Consider the following 15,088-nt stretch of genomic DNA (forward strand, 5'->3'; position numbering starts at 1 on the left):
AGGCAAAGCCAAGGCTAGGCATGTCAGCATTTCTTTGCAATCTCAGACTTTGGGAGATGAAGGGAGGAGGATCCTTAAGTTCAAGAACATAGCCTGGACTACATAACAATATCCTGGTCCAAACATAAACGGGCAAGATCAAATGCTTATGCCTTTCTTTTAACAGGTAGCATGCCTTGAATACCAAAGATATTCAAAATGATCAGAAAAAAGTATCACTAAGAGACTAGAAGGATCATTCACATTCTATAATAGGCAAAGGAGGGATATGGCCAAATTCTAATGCTGAAAAGGACAAGGAAAGAGGGGGACAGACATGTGACAAGGGACTGACTGTACTGTGCTCTGCTTGAGAACTAAGGGGATATGCTCTGCTGCTAACAATAGAGTGGGCAGAAACAGGAAATGAGAATTGGTACTGAAGCCAGGAAAGCAGGAGGCAGAGGAAATGAAAGGCTCCAGAGTGTAAAGTCCACAAAACATAACAAAAGCAAAGAGCAAATTTAATCTCCCTCTCCACTCCCTATCCATCTGATCATTCTCTATCCAATTTCAATTTCCTTCATGGCACTGGTCACTCTCTAGGACTATCATGTTCCTGTACTTCAGCCTTAATTGCCTCCAACACCTACTTCCACGTATATATGTATTCCTTAAGAAACACAGGGACACGGAGTGAGCTTGCTTATCTCAGACCATGTGAAGTGCTTGATGCATATGCATTGAGTGAACAAATCTGAAAAAGATCTAAGACGTTAGACTGGGTTGATCAGATGTGGGAGAAGTTACAGGCTAAATTCAAGGATTGGTTTTTACTGTTCTGACATCCAGTGAGAATAAGACACTGTCACTAATTCATCAATGTCTCTAATTCCTTCAGGGCAAAGGAAATAAGAGGACTAGGAATGTGTACATAGTGTTAACATGAGAGTTGCTATGGCATGTAGTAACTGGAGAGCATGGTGGAATGAGGCACAGGCAGGTGCTCTGGGATATCCAGGACATCCCTAAGGTGTAATAGTTCAATCAAGAACCAGACACTGGGATCTGAGAAAGGACATAAAATAAACGTTGGCATGTAAAGCTAGGACAAGAATATTGGATTAATATCTACAAACCCAATAGCTACTTCGGAGCTCTAAAAGGAATTAAGGTACAACTGTGAAGGCAAGGATCTCAATGTATTTGCCAGCTAATCTGGTCTTCATGTACCATAAGACAGGAAGTGCTCTGAGGCTGGAGAGTAGGGCCACCTTTCTAAAAAAAGAAAGAGATTGTTCTCTGTTAAGGATATCAGTGCTGAGACCATAGTTTCCATGGGAGGAATTTGTTTATAGCCAGGTCTCCATATGAAGGTACGCACATTAACTAAGATTTGTCTATCCCCTTACTCTAATTAAAATTTAAGGTTAGACACAATCATTCATCTGGCCTGAAACACTGATGAGCCCACTTGGAATGTAAAAGCCCAAAGCAACTCAACATTTACTAAATTTAAAGGAAGCAATCAATTGTAATTCGAATCTATGCACATCCTTTCCCCACTTCGAATCTGTCTTATTTCCCTTAAGTTCCTCTCGTCATTAAGACTGTCAACAAAGTTATAGTCTCCTTGTATCTGCAATAACTGGAGGAAGATGGATCAGGAATCTACAGGCAGAGACAATAGGTCCAGTATTCACAGCCTCATTTCTCTACAGAGATCCTGGCATATTTAGTAAATGTTTACAGAATGAATGAAAGAATTTCTTTATCCCACTTGAAAGAATTGTTTTCAGCTTGTCATAATACTTTATGCCTACAATCCCAGAACTCTGGAGCCCGAGCCACAAAGCTTGCTGCAAATTCTGGATTGGCTTGGGGCTACATAAGTGAGTGTTTCAGGCAAGCATGGGCTACAGTTTAAGACCTTGCCTAGCAACAATTATATTCACAATATCTCAGCATATGAGTATGCCTGTGCACATGAGTACTCTTAAAATTCCCATATGGTCATTCCTCCATTTGACAAATCACTGAAATAATAACCATTTGTTTCCCAAGAAAGATGATTTTAATTAACATTCCCTCCAAACACGCCAATCATCCAGCACCTTAAAAATGAACTCAATTTATATCAAGAAAGCTGTTCCTTTTCCCCTAGAAAGCACATAGCTTTCAAAGACCCAATTGATACTGACATCTCCAGATCACAAAAAAACAAAGACTTAGTTCACCTATCATGAGACCTGAAAGCCCAGTTTGAGTCACTTTGCTAACTTAGACTTCTTTTACTTCTGCTTAGGTTAATAGCCCACCTTTGTTCCTTGTTTTAAATTCCTAATACTTCTGAAGCTTCCATCTGTTCTCCTAAGGGGATGACAAAAGCCAGACTACACTTTCAGCCTCATAGGATATCCTGCCCTGGAGATTCTCAGCAGGCATTTGGAAATTGAAGTTAGCTCAGAGCTCCAGAGTGAATTAAGGATTGGTGAGGTCAAGTTGGGAATCATTAGTGTAGGGGTTAAAGGTGAAACTACGTGAAGCAATGAAATTATCCAGGGAGCCACCATAGCACGAGAGAAGATGCAGATTAATGACAGGAACTCAGAAGTTGCTCCATTTAAGGGGGAGCAAATGTGTGCACATGTATGCATGTAATAAATGCTGAAGCGTAATAAATGGTGTGTGTGTGTGTGTGTGTGTGTGTGTGTGTGTGTGTGTGTGTACTAGAGATCCCAACAAAGAAAACCTAATGAATGTTGTGAAAACACTAAGATAAGTGGTGACCACTTTTAAGCGAAAGATAATATGGTCAAGTGCCAGAGTCTTCGGATGTCCAGAAGACTGAAGCCAAGAAGTGGCCATCAGATTGTGACAATTGGTGGTCACAGGTAACTTTTGAAATAAGTAGTCTTCCCATTGTGGTTCTTGTGCACTGTATGTGGCCAGACACACATGAAAGTATGCAAGATATCCCAGTGAGGATCTTAAAGCACCAGAAGATTAAACATTAGTAAAGAATGAGAATGGTACTGACTACCCCACATAATGAAGTTAACCACTGTTGCCCACTCTTCCCCGTGGGCTGGAATCAATGCATAGCATTCCTGCGCATGATTTCACTTTCGTTGCTGTGAGAACTCTAAAAAGCTGCTACATTTTTGCATTTGAGAAAACCAGCACCAACAAAGGTTAAACAAATTACCTAAGGTCGCACAGACTCGTAGTGCTAGGATGGGACCAGAGTTCTCTTTGAAGCTAAAAGTTCCTGCTGCAGCTGAGGTTATCGCATCCACACTCATGTTAGATAGTTATGTTTGAGGATGATGGGAGCTGATACTGATGAAGTGTCGCTTAGTATCAGTAGGGTTCTTTGCAATGAGTATCTTCTTTCACGTATGTGCCATCAACTTTCAAGCTTCATTTAGTAAAACCTTATGAGGACACATTCAAATAATTCTATTTTGGGTTCTTATTAAATTTTAAAAAAAACCCTAAAATCGTTATGACTGGAAAACGACCTGTACTTGCTAAAATAATTCCCAATGGTTTGAACTGTTTTGAAAGTGTGGCATCATTGATTAGGTGGTTATTTTTAAGATCCAAATTAGTAATAATCAAAGGCATTCAGTTAACTGAGGGGAATTGGGTAGCATACTATTAAAAGGCTTCTTCTAGCCTAGACTTTTGACAATTCCTGCATGCAAGAATACACCAATAATGTCAAAGATAAGGGGTTTCGAGGAGAATGGAAGTTCAGCAGCAGAACTGGTTGGCATTTCAGCATCCTATTATTACTTAAAATGGTATAAAATAACCCCATGGCTGGTAAAGACATTGACTGTGAATTCAAATCGAAGCTTGGAAACTCGACACCAAATGATATCCTAGAAATCCAACCAATTCATTTGCCTCTGACCCAACAAAGATCTTAGAAGATCCAATCGCCTGTCAGGAAAAAAATGAGAGGCAGGGTGTGAGGGAATGACAGACAAAAACTCAAGCAATTAATGTTTTGCCGTCTATAGAAAACCAAATGAGGTTCTGGTCTAAAGCAATTAGGATCGCTTCTAATTGTGCATGTGTGTAGCAGTAATGCTAGGCATTTGGGGTGGCTTGCTCTGATTGTTCCCTTCTTCCTCTGGATTACAAAAATCCATTCAGACAGCTAAATAATAGCAAGCACTTAGGCAAATTGTTAATTATGAGGCAGAGATAATCATAATCTTGTACATTTATGAAACTGCATATACAATAAGGATTACCAAATGAATCATTGCTTTATTATTTTAACAGTGGTTGAAAAAAAAATGCAAGCCCTGCAAATGGTTTTCATAATCATTCATTCTGTCCACCAAAAATGGCCCCATCAATATTTACCAAAGCTGTTTCTTTCCTACCTCACCACCTATACCCCTCTTTTCGTTCTAAGACTGTATAAGGTTGCCCTGACAACTCCTGCTCCAACTGAGCAGCACCATAATAAACATAACAGCACGTCAGAATGGTGTTACCATGTAACTTTTAAAGCAGAAAGGGAATAAAAACTATCAACACTTCTATAAAAGCAATTATAGGGAAAATAATCTCTCTTTTATTGACCATTCTGATAATAATCATCCACCCAATTTTACTCACACCAGAGCAAATCAAAGCTCATAGTGGAAATGGGACACGCTCAAAGTCACTGCTCTAGACAGAAACAACTTGTAATATTCTTGCCACAAAGACACATATCCAGACTATGATCTTTAAAAATACCCTCCCATAGCAATGTGTGACTAAGTGTTGCTATCTGTCTATACCATGTATTTTAATGCATTACAAATGGACTAGAACATTAAACAGTGACTTTTCTCAGTTGTCAGATAGTCTGAAAGATCTGAGGATGAATATGGCATCTCAGCTCCTGAAAACTAAATTGTGCATCTTACAGTGACCCCATCTAATCTATTTTTATAAGAGCCTAACCTAGTGGAGGAATGCCAAAATCATCACCTTTCTACTCTCAGATTTATTTGGTAATACAGAGGCATAGGTGCGTAGGAAGAGAAAACAGGCATTGGTAAATATTTCTGGACAAAAAAAAAAAAACCCACAATAAGTCAAATATAAAACTGGTGAACATCACAGCTTTAGAAGAAAATATGCCATAAAAATAGAGCATGACATTTAAAAAAAAATCTCATTAGCCTCTTCAGCACTGGTGACAATATGACACAGCCCATGGCAACAGTGGGTGCTTTCTTGGAACATTTTCAATGTTTCTTTTTCCACATAGAATGCAGTTTCTTATGTTTGGTTAAATTTGTGCTCCAGCACCATTCATGTGACAAATAAAGGCCTACTGCCTATGGGGGTCACTCCATCTTGCAAGTCCACAGACTTGCATACTTAAAAAGAAAGACATGGTCAAATACCTGATTCCCTGTTAAGGAAATGTTGGTCCAATTGTTCTGTATACCACCACCCACCCCAGGAGCAGGCCACATGCCTGAAGCACCGAAGCACTTTGTTGATGCTAGGGATCTTGTTACCCATACAGTCCACTCTGTCATCCAATTTCAGCTAACTCTCTGGAGTGGGGCAAGCTAAACCTTCATCTCACTTCCAAATGAGTTCTGCCATTAGACCTGAGACTCCATGCTGCTTTCAACTCAAACAAGCCAAGCATCTATGAGAAAAATTAACTGTTTTGTATCTTAATTAAGCTGGTAGATTACTGCAGAGTCTACTTCTCTCTCTCTCTCTCTCTCTCTCTCTCTGTTTCTTATTTTGTTTCCTTGGGATTTGTTAAACTAAAAATACATTGTTGCTTACCTTGTTCCATCTAGAATCTGAAAAATCCTCCACCTGTTAAAGGAACAGTAAAACCAGTAGCAAGAGCTTGCCAAGAGAAAAGTTATATTTTTATCGTTTCCTAAAACTGAAAGGAAATAATTCATGGTGTCTTTCCCATTTTGATTCCCATTAGCTCACCTATAATAAGTGGGGGCATTTTAAATCACAAGGCTAAAAAGGAGAAGGGCAGCACTGAGAGCCAACCTCTGAATTGCTGAGGGAAGGGAACGATGGATTTACCACAAAGATTAACTCCATTCTCTTTCTCAAGGGGCAGTGGCAAACTCAGCAAAGAGAAAAACCAGGAAACCCAAACCCAGACCAAGCCTAACCCTGGAGCATGAATGAAATGGAAATGTTTCAATGAAAGAACTTATGGGAGATTTTTCACATCATTGGGAATGTATGAACACATACAAAAAAATGAAAAGAACTTTTAGACTTTGCTTACACTCTTCAATGAGATGGAAATTCAAAGCATGCATGTGCGTGCACGCGCGCACGGGCGCGCGCACGCGCACGCGCGCACACACACACACACACACACACACAAAGTGATAAATAATTCATTACTGTCGTGTCTGGCACCCAAACACAAGATATCCATCAAAGTAAGTAAACAATATATCTCTCCATTTATAAAACTTGCTTAGATCTTTCTCATAACACAGGTCTTTGGAGTCACAAAACAGTAAATCTACAGTGTGAACTTCTTTTAGTTCTTTTGCATTTATTTGAGTGTTTAGGTGTGTGTGTGTGTGTGTACACGTGCATGTGTTTGTGCCATGATATATGTATAGCAGTCAGAGGACAGCCATAATATGTGCATAGCAGTCAGAGGACAGCCATGATATGCATATAGCAGCCAGAGGACAATTTGCAAAAGTTGGTCCTCTCCTTGTACCATGTAAGCTTATGGGATTGAGCTCAGGCCCTTAGACTAGATCGCAAGCTCCTTGACCACTGGGCCATCTTGGTTAACGTCTCATCTGAGTAGCGTCTGTCTCTGAAGTTGTGCCAGATCAGTGTGAGACTCAGTTAGCTTTCTGATTTTGATTACACCACAACAAAGGGCACTACAATTTTGTATACTTCCTTGTGCATACAAAAAAAAATGTTATAAGGGCCTGCACGTTGTTATGGGAGAAGTGTCTCATTACATCAAAACTGTGTTCAGGCTTCTAGGGTGAGTTAAGACTATCTTTAAATAGCATAGCCAGCATCAGAGCCTTGCTTGCATCATCACTTGGGGAACAGTATACTACTTTCTAAAATTCTTGAGTCCTTGGTATAGTTATACCTCACTTTCCTGCTTCTCGGTTGTTAAGACTTCTGAGGAAACAAGTGTTCTGAGAAACCAACATGATATACCTGGTGAGTTCTGACACTAAATCCTTCAACAAGATACCCCCATGAATTGACTTGATATCCCAAGCTCAATGTATTATCTTTCACTCCAACCACAACAGAGAAGAAATTTAGAGCATACTAATCTACCCCATGACATAACATCCTCATACAATCAAGACAGCCTAGAAGCCCTTGTACCACACTTGGCCTGGTGAACAAAAGAAAATAGAAATTTTGGATGAAAATACAGACAAATGAAAATCCTGTCAAAAACAGAAATAAGAGAACACTTTTAAAATGAAAATATGATACTACATATTGATTTTGTTTTACGTCCAGGAATTTCCAAAGTAAATTACACAGTAGTTTCTAAAACCATAATTTTTATTATACTCTCCGAATGGAAATCCACAAATGATGTAAATATTTCTATTGATTTATTGATCTGTATCAGGGCTGGGTCAAATTTAACTTCAATCAGGGAGGTGCTATCTCTTGAGAGTATCTCTTTTTATTTCTAGGAAAACTTCCCTCCTGCTTGTTAGCATTTCCCAGTGATTGCACTGAGGAGATTGTAAAGAGTTCATTGCCTTACCTGAGTGTCCAGATGGCCAGAGGTGCAGTATTCAGTGATGAGCCACGAAGATGTTACAGGGACATCAATCAAAAGCATGGACAGCCATTGTAGGTGAGTCAAAGCCATGGGGGAAAGTAAAAATAAATGAGAGAGAGAGAGAGAGAGAGAGAGAGAGAGAGAGAGAGAGAGAGAGAGAGAGAGAGAGAGAAGCTGGATTAGAAGAAAAGGAATTAATTTTAAAACTTTACACAACTGTACATAAACTCTCCCTTTGGAATGGTTCTCAAATGAAGTCCTTTAAAAAGATCCTTTAATCATGAAGAGTCATTCAAACTACATGTATTATCCAACATGTGCCAGGAATTTCTATAGGATATAACAGTGGATAAAACAAACAAACAAAATCCTTCCTTTCTGCAAAGTCTGCAATCCTGTGGAATATTTTGTGGGCCATCTGCTTGAAATAAGGATTCTCCAGAAATATACCATATGTGAAAGTATTTCTCCTGGTTTTATTTATTCTTTTCTTTATGTATGGAGAACATACCCAGTGGCATCACAGTCAACATTTGTAGTAGAAGAAACTGCTTTCTGATTAGAAGGAACAGAATAAAGGCATGGTCTCTTCCCCTTAAAAGCCCTCCCCAAAGGCTATCACTTAGGGTTCTTTCCAGCTGTCCCAAGAGCCTCCAGTGCTTTTTGAAAGGTTGTGAAAACAAGGCCTGTCAATAATAGGTCAGTTCTCAGTGGGAGAGGAGGTGTTTATTCTTGCTGGGAGTAGATGTCCCAGGGTGCAGTGGTACCTAGGGGGCACTTTCCTTTCCCTTAGGAGAAGGGGAGGGGATAATGGGGAGAGGGATTTGTAAGGGTGGGACTGGGAGGGGGGCTACAATTGGGATATAGTATGAATTTTAAAAAGTAAACTATGAAAAGAAGACAATAATATGTCAGTTCCACGTCTTAATAGAGCTTTTCTCATTGGTTGTTATGGCTTCCTCTAAGAGGTGACTCAGGTGACATGCTGAGATTAAACTCATTAGCCCTTAGCAAGCCCCATTCTGGGAAAACAGCAGGCCTGGGAAGACAAAGGAGTCCTGGATATTCAGTCCAGGACCTGGATGTTGTGCTAAGATCAAGAAGATGGGATCAACCTTCAAAAGGCAGCAGCTATCTAAAAATATCAAGTTAACAGGGAAAGCAAAAGATAGAAATGAAAGCAATGCACCTATCACTGGAACAATGGAAATGTGGGAGTACTTGAGATTTTGAAATTCTAAAGGGGAATTCACCTTTTCTTCTGCAACTATCTCATACATAGATACAATGCATTTTTATTAGATTTCCCCCCTTTCCTGTTGATTTCCCTTGCCCAAATTATGATAACTTTTACTCTCAGGTTATTTGTTATGACCCACTGAGTTTAATTAGGGTGGATTGCATAGGCATGGATGACTGAGGCTATTTCACTGGAGTCTGGGGAACTTCGAAGTACCTAGACCACTGAGGAAAATGACTTCAGCTGAGGGCTTCATCTAAACCAGGAATCTCCAACTATGGCACCTACCTTTGGTATGTACATTATTAGGGTTAGTTCTTGTTGCTTCAGAAAAAAAATAAAGCAATTCACTTCGATATTAAGACCCAAATCAAGACCTTAAGAAAAGCAAAACTGAATCAAAATGTAGGATCTCTTGCCCAGGAATCAGGATTCCTGGTTTCTGGTTCCAATTTTCCCAATGACTCATTTGATCTTAGGCAATAATCTTTTCCACTGACTTTTTGGAGATGAACTCCCTCAACAAGCCAGTTCTTAAAGCACCCCATTTCCAAGCGCAACATCTCTCTACTTTCCATTTTGGAACTGTGTTAGTCTAGCTGTTTTATCAATATAACCTGCTACTGGTGGTTCAGAGAGCCCAGCAACCCTGCATTCACAAGCAAATGAGACATGGTCAAAACAACAGTATCTGAATGGAAATGTGGCTGGCCATTGTTCTCTCTGGGGAAACAGCTCTATTTATTTAAATATACAAAGTGGCTGGTTCTTTATGGTGGAAAATTTACATCAAAAATTGGGAAGCCATCAAAAATCAACAACTGATCGACCAACATTTCCCTACTCCAATTCTTTCTTCTTATATACGTGGTTTAACTGCCAAGAGCCTGGGATGGGGTGAGAATGGTGTATTTGCAGAGACTTTTATAGTCACACAATCTCAAATAAAGGATGCTCTCATTTGGTGAAGGATTCTTAAATCTTTACCTACAGCAACATTTGGTCTGATTGCAAATTTGTAGGAAGCAATTGCTTACCATAGCTCCGGAGCTTCCAAGCAAATGGTTTCCAAGCAAGTGGTACATTTGGTCTGTCTCTCTGTTACTGTCTCTGTTTTCTTTTCCTCTCTCCTTCACTCCCCCCTTCCTTCTCCCTCTCTTTTCGTCCCCACCGTGCCTTTGACTGGACATTTTTTCCAGTGTCACCTTGCTCCAACCTAGTAGATTCCCAGTCAACTAACTCACTACACTTCTTATTTCCATTTTATACTACGGTCTTCCTTTGGCTTCTGAGAATCAAATGTAAAATATGCTAATGGTAAACAAACAGCAATTAATGATGACAAAACCCTTTCTACATTCACTAAGCTAATGAGTTCCCTATAACTAGAAATATATCTAATGTCTACAAAACCCTATGTTAAAGATTGTTCAAACTGCTTCAGACAGATGGGGGAGCCAGAAAGAAGGGCCTGGATGCTTGTCCCATTAAAACTCATTTTTTCCCTTATATAAATCTTTAAACTGTTGCTTTTAGCAGAGGTTTGGGGTCATAAAATAAGCCCAGGAATTATACAGATTGGGTAGCAGTGTACTGTCATTTACTACCTGCTCAACTCTCTTGCCTGCAAGATGGGACAATTATAATGTCTGTACCAATAATGATACACAATATGTATAAAATACATTATTATTAGTGAAGCCCAATTAGAAGAGAAACCAGTCCAGTCAGAGAAGAAACCTGGTGTCATTTGTAAGCATGCCAATGAGTTTGAGTATAGGGTAGTTCTCAAGTTACTTGTAATGATCAGTTGAGATTATACATAGTCATTCTGTAGCAGATGACAAGAATCAGAGTCAGCATGCAATAACCTTTATGTAGAAGTATTTTAACCTAGGAGAAAAACTAGGTAAGAGAATAGGAGACTAGGCTCAGCAGTTAACAGCACTGACTGTTCTTCCAGAGGACTCAGGTTCAATTCCCAGCACCCACAGGGCAGCTCATAACTGTCTGTAACTCTAGTTCCAGGGGCTTTGACACTCTCACACCATGCATATAAAATAAAATAAAATTAATTATTTTTAAAATGAGACTAGTCCAAAATGATAGTGACTTTGTCAGACCACAGCAATAGCTCTCCAGCCTCTGTTACTGAGCCATCTTTCACTGGGAACAGAATCAGGTTGTCAAAAACAGTGCCCCCAAAATACCTATATACCAATAGCCAGCCACACTTATTAAAATTGTGGAAGGATGTGCCCCATACTGTTTGGCCATTTTGCATTCTTTCTCAGTCTATACCAAGTCCACATGAAATAATGCTTGCCACACAGAACAGGGTACCTCATGGTTAGCCTGAGAAGACTGTAGTCCAGATCATCTTTCCTAAGTACACTTTGATTATCTGTTTTAATTCACAAGCCACAGGTGTTGTCACAACTGTGAAGTCCTCTGAGTCTGTTTTGATTGTTCCTTTCACAGTACCTCCCTTTTCTCCAAGGCACTTGAGTTGGTTTCCAAACTTAACCCCATGTCATTCCATTTTCTGCCAGCCAACATGGATTTCAATCTGGCATTTGTATTTTGGCAATAGTCATAGGAGTACAGAGTCTTTTAGGACCATAGTAATTACTGTTCATTGATTTTTACCTTCAACCCTCTGACAATAAAGAAGTCTTTTTTAATAACCCCTTAATAACATGAGATGCAACACAGATCAATTATAGTGGTGCGTTTAATTCATAGCTATTGGTTGCTTATTCCCTAGATGCAATATGGGTAGCTTGGACTAGAATGCAATAATTAAGGTCCTCATTTCAGAACTGCCGAATATCTGGCTCAAAACTTTGGCAAACACATTCCTAAGTGGGTAATAGGGTCAACTGGTGCCTTTCCCTAGTTCCTATTTATTATAATAGCCTAAGACTCTGTGATAAACTTGGCTTAGGCTGGCACTTTCTGTGAACTATATAGCCCAAGTCTAATAAACAGAGATCTAGACAAAAACACTCCTGAATTTCTCTAAGAGACCCTCATGCCAAGGGCTAGGAAGACAAGTTGTTCCTCAGTAGCCTCCTCTTTTTATCAAATCCCCAGACAGCCCATGAACTCCCCAGGCATCTTTGAATGGTCCTGCCTGAGAATTTCGACAGCACTCAGCACACAAGCTAGGAGCTGCCTAACTGGGGCATATTAAGGCAATTTAAGGGATTCTATTGATGACTTGGTATGTTAAATCTCTGAGGTTACATTTGTTGAGAGCCATAAACCTAAACAAGTGACTAATATGAACACATCAGCGTTTTGGGGGTGGCAAATCCTTTCATTACCACCTTTAATGGTAACAGAGTCAGCACCTATCCCAAGATGCCTATCACATCATGTCTGAGTCAGAACACAAGTGGCTGCTATAAACAAGTGATACAGAAGGTTATTTCAGCATTTACCACTCATCTTTGACATTTTAGATTTGAGTCCCCTATTCACTTGTTATTCCATATCTCTGACTACTGTAAGCCTAGTTTTAGACTCTACCAAATGAGGTTATGTAAACAGACACTCTGAGGACTGGATGACATTTTTTAGGGACTATTGAAGTCACTCAACATTTCTGGATGCTGAAATCAGGCTGGGGACAGGGACTCATGACAGAGCATAGCAGTGGCAGAGCCAAGGCCAGGACCCATTTTAATAGTATGTCACTCATACTATGCGGACTAGAGGCTTCTTAGAACAATGGTTCTCAACTTGTGGGTCGAGACCCCCAACCAGGTATTGTATATCAGATGTTTACATTAGGACTCACAATAGTAGCAAAATTAGTTATAAACTAACAGCTAAAATAGTGTAATGGTTAGGGGGGTCATCATAACATGAGGAACTATATTAAAGGATTGCAGCATTTGGAAGGTTGAGAACCACTAGCTTAGAGCATCTTCTCTCACATCCACACCACACTTCAGAACAAGTAAAGTGCTAGGACTGCAAAAGACTCTAAAAACAACTACAGAAGACTCAAGGGATATTTCATTCTTCATTTCTATAGCTGTGTATGTAGAAACAACAGTTTTATTCTTTCTGATAACTTCTCACTCACAGTCTGATTGCTGCCTATGAGTTGACCACTTCTCTCATTAACCTCGACTATTCCGTTATTCTTTTCATTTGAGGAACACAATGCCAAATACATGAGCCCTTTATTGATGAAGCACCAATCACATTTTGGAAACAAAATGGATCTGATGAGAAAGCTTGCTGCACAGCCTGTTCACAGAAGGATTTTCTTCTCTGCTGTCAAGTGAGTCAGTCCTTAGTGGCAGAAGCCTGTTCTCAACTCTTTCTTGTCTGCATTCCTAGCAGACCACCCTCCTTTCACCTTCCCCCACTCCCACCCTCACACACCAGAACTGAATAAAATTCTCCCACTTTGGCATCATAAGAGTGCCCTCTAGTGATGCTCCAATTAAGAATCTGGGGAACCAAGGAATTCTCAGGTTTTGGTGGGAAACGGGGTCAGTCTTAACTTGCCCTTGGCCATCTGAAGGCACTTCTGTGTCACCTATTTATCAATTTAGTCTTTCCCATAGCAGGGAAATGGGTGTTTTGTAATGGAGTAAGCAAAGCAAAACAAAATGGGGGGCCACCAACCTTAGAAAATCTGCTGTCCTTCTTCCTGAGAAGTGTTAGCATTCATGATGCAGGATGCCTGTGAAGTCTAAAATACGAGTGCAAGCACAAGCTGACTCTCAGTTGAAATCTAGCAAGTATTTTCATACATGCCTTAGAGTTCCCTGTAGTTGTAGGATGTGACCTTATAATATGTTTCCTCAATTTGGTCACACTGTATACTTTTTCAGCAGTAAAAGAATCAAGAGTCCCTTGGAAATTTCCCAAAGTGTGACAGACTTGCCGTCCACTGTAAGAGAGACTAGAAAAAAAACGGCACTTACAATATGTAATACAATATTAGATTACTATAAGTAAACATTTGGAATTATTCCCTCCTATTTTACTTCCAGGCTTAAGAGGTTAGGGTCTGGGAGATCCACAGTGCATGTTATTTAAACCAGCAGAAAGGGCTCCACTGGATCTTATACAGTCAGTCATGCAAAGCTCTGCTTCATTGTATTCCTAATAGCTTGTGTTGACACAGACAAAAGGTTGGTAAGTTGCTAACATGACGTATAACTGCTTCACTCATGTTAGAATGTTCAACCACAGGGATTGTACAAGGTCCCTAGCAAGGAATCATTTGGCCAGCGCTAACGTAAGAATTGAGATCCTTCCCAAAAAATGTTTAGTGAAATCACTAACAGGATCAGATTCATGGGATGGTTAATAATGGATATATGTCAGTCCTTTTCAGCAAGGATGGGGGTCGGTGGGGTGCTTATGTCTCTGATGAAGTCACATCATGGTGAGAACAGTGGATTGGATGGGAAAAATCATTCAAGCTAGTGCCAAGTGAAAAGTGAATGGTGAACTAGAGTTGAGTCCCGCAACTGTGTTCCGGAACCACGGTACCTCTTCTTTGGATACTTCAAACTGTCAGTATCATTTTCCTCAACAGAACTAGGACCTCTCTGTGATCCCAGCACTTCCTAGCAAAAGACACAAACTACATGAGCCATAAAATATCTGTTTAATGTAACACACCCAACATTCTTCATTTTAGGGGTCGGGAGCTGCATGTTGCTCAGGTGTTTCTGAAGATGCGATATATAGGATCAAGTAAATGAAACAGTCGAGTGCTGTTCCTCATGATTTAAAAGAAGCTGTGTGACAAGGGCTTTGATGGGCCACTGCTTTTCTTGCCTCCACTTGCCCGGCCTATGTCTTCTGGGGAAACTGGGAGCTGAGAGGTCATATTTAGGAAAGAGAGAGAATAACTATAGAAGTTGAACAAGGCTATAAAAATCTCAAAGCATGGACTCAGAGATGTACTTCCTCCGATATGAACCCCCCCAAAACAAAACAAAACATTTCTGGGGTTGTTCTCAAAATAACTACCAAAAGAAAACTCCAAAACAACAACAACAACAACAACTACAACAACAACAACA

At 39.9% G+C, this 15,088-nt stretch overlaps 1 protein-coding gene across 7 annotated transcripts in view; it reads right to left on the minus strand.

Moving 5' to 3' along the window:
- The window catches only part of Hs6st2 (heparan sulfate 6-O-sulfotransferase 2), a 295,069-nt gene that overhangs the window by 78,935 nt on the left and 201,046 nt on the right, over positions 1 to 15,088 (minus strand). For 4 of the 7 annotated variants that reach the window (NM_001077202.2, NM_001290468.1, XM_006541519.4 and 1 more), the window contains one exon: positions 5,803 to 5,835. The exons of the other annotated variants lie outside the window; for them this stretch is intronic. In NM_001077202.2, the coding sequence (NP_001070670.1) occupies positions 5,803 to 5,835 (33 nt within the window). The remainder of the gene's footprint in view (positions 1 to 5,802; positions 5,836 to 15,088) is intronic. 7 annotated transcript variants of the gene reach the window in all.

This window comes from Mus musculus, chromosome X (genome assembly GCF_000001635.26).
Source record: "Mus musculus strain C57BL/6J chromosome X, GRCm38.p6 C57BL/6J".
Lineage (NCBI taxonomy): Eukaryota > Metazoa > Chordata > Mammalia > Rodentia > Muridae > Mus > Mus musculus.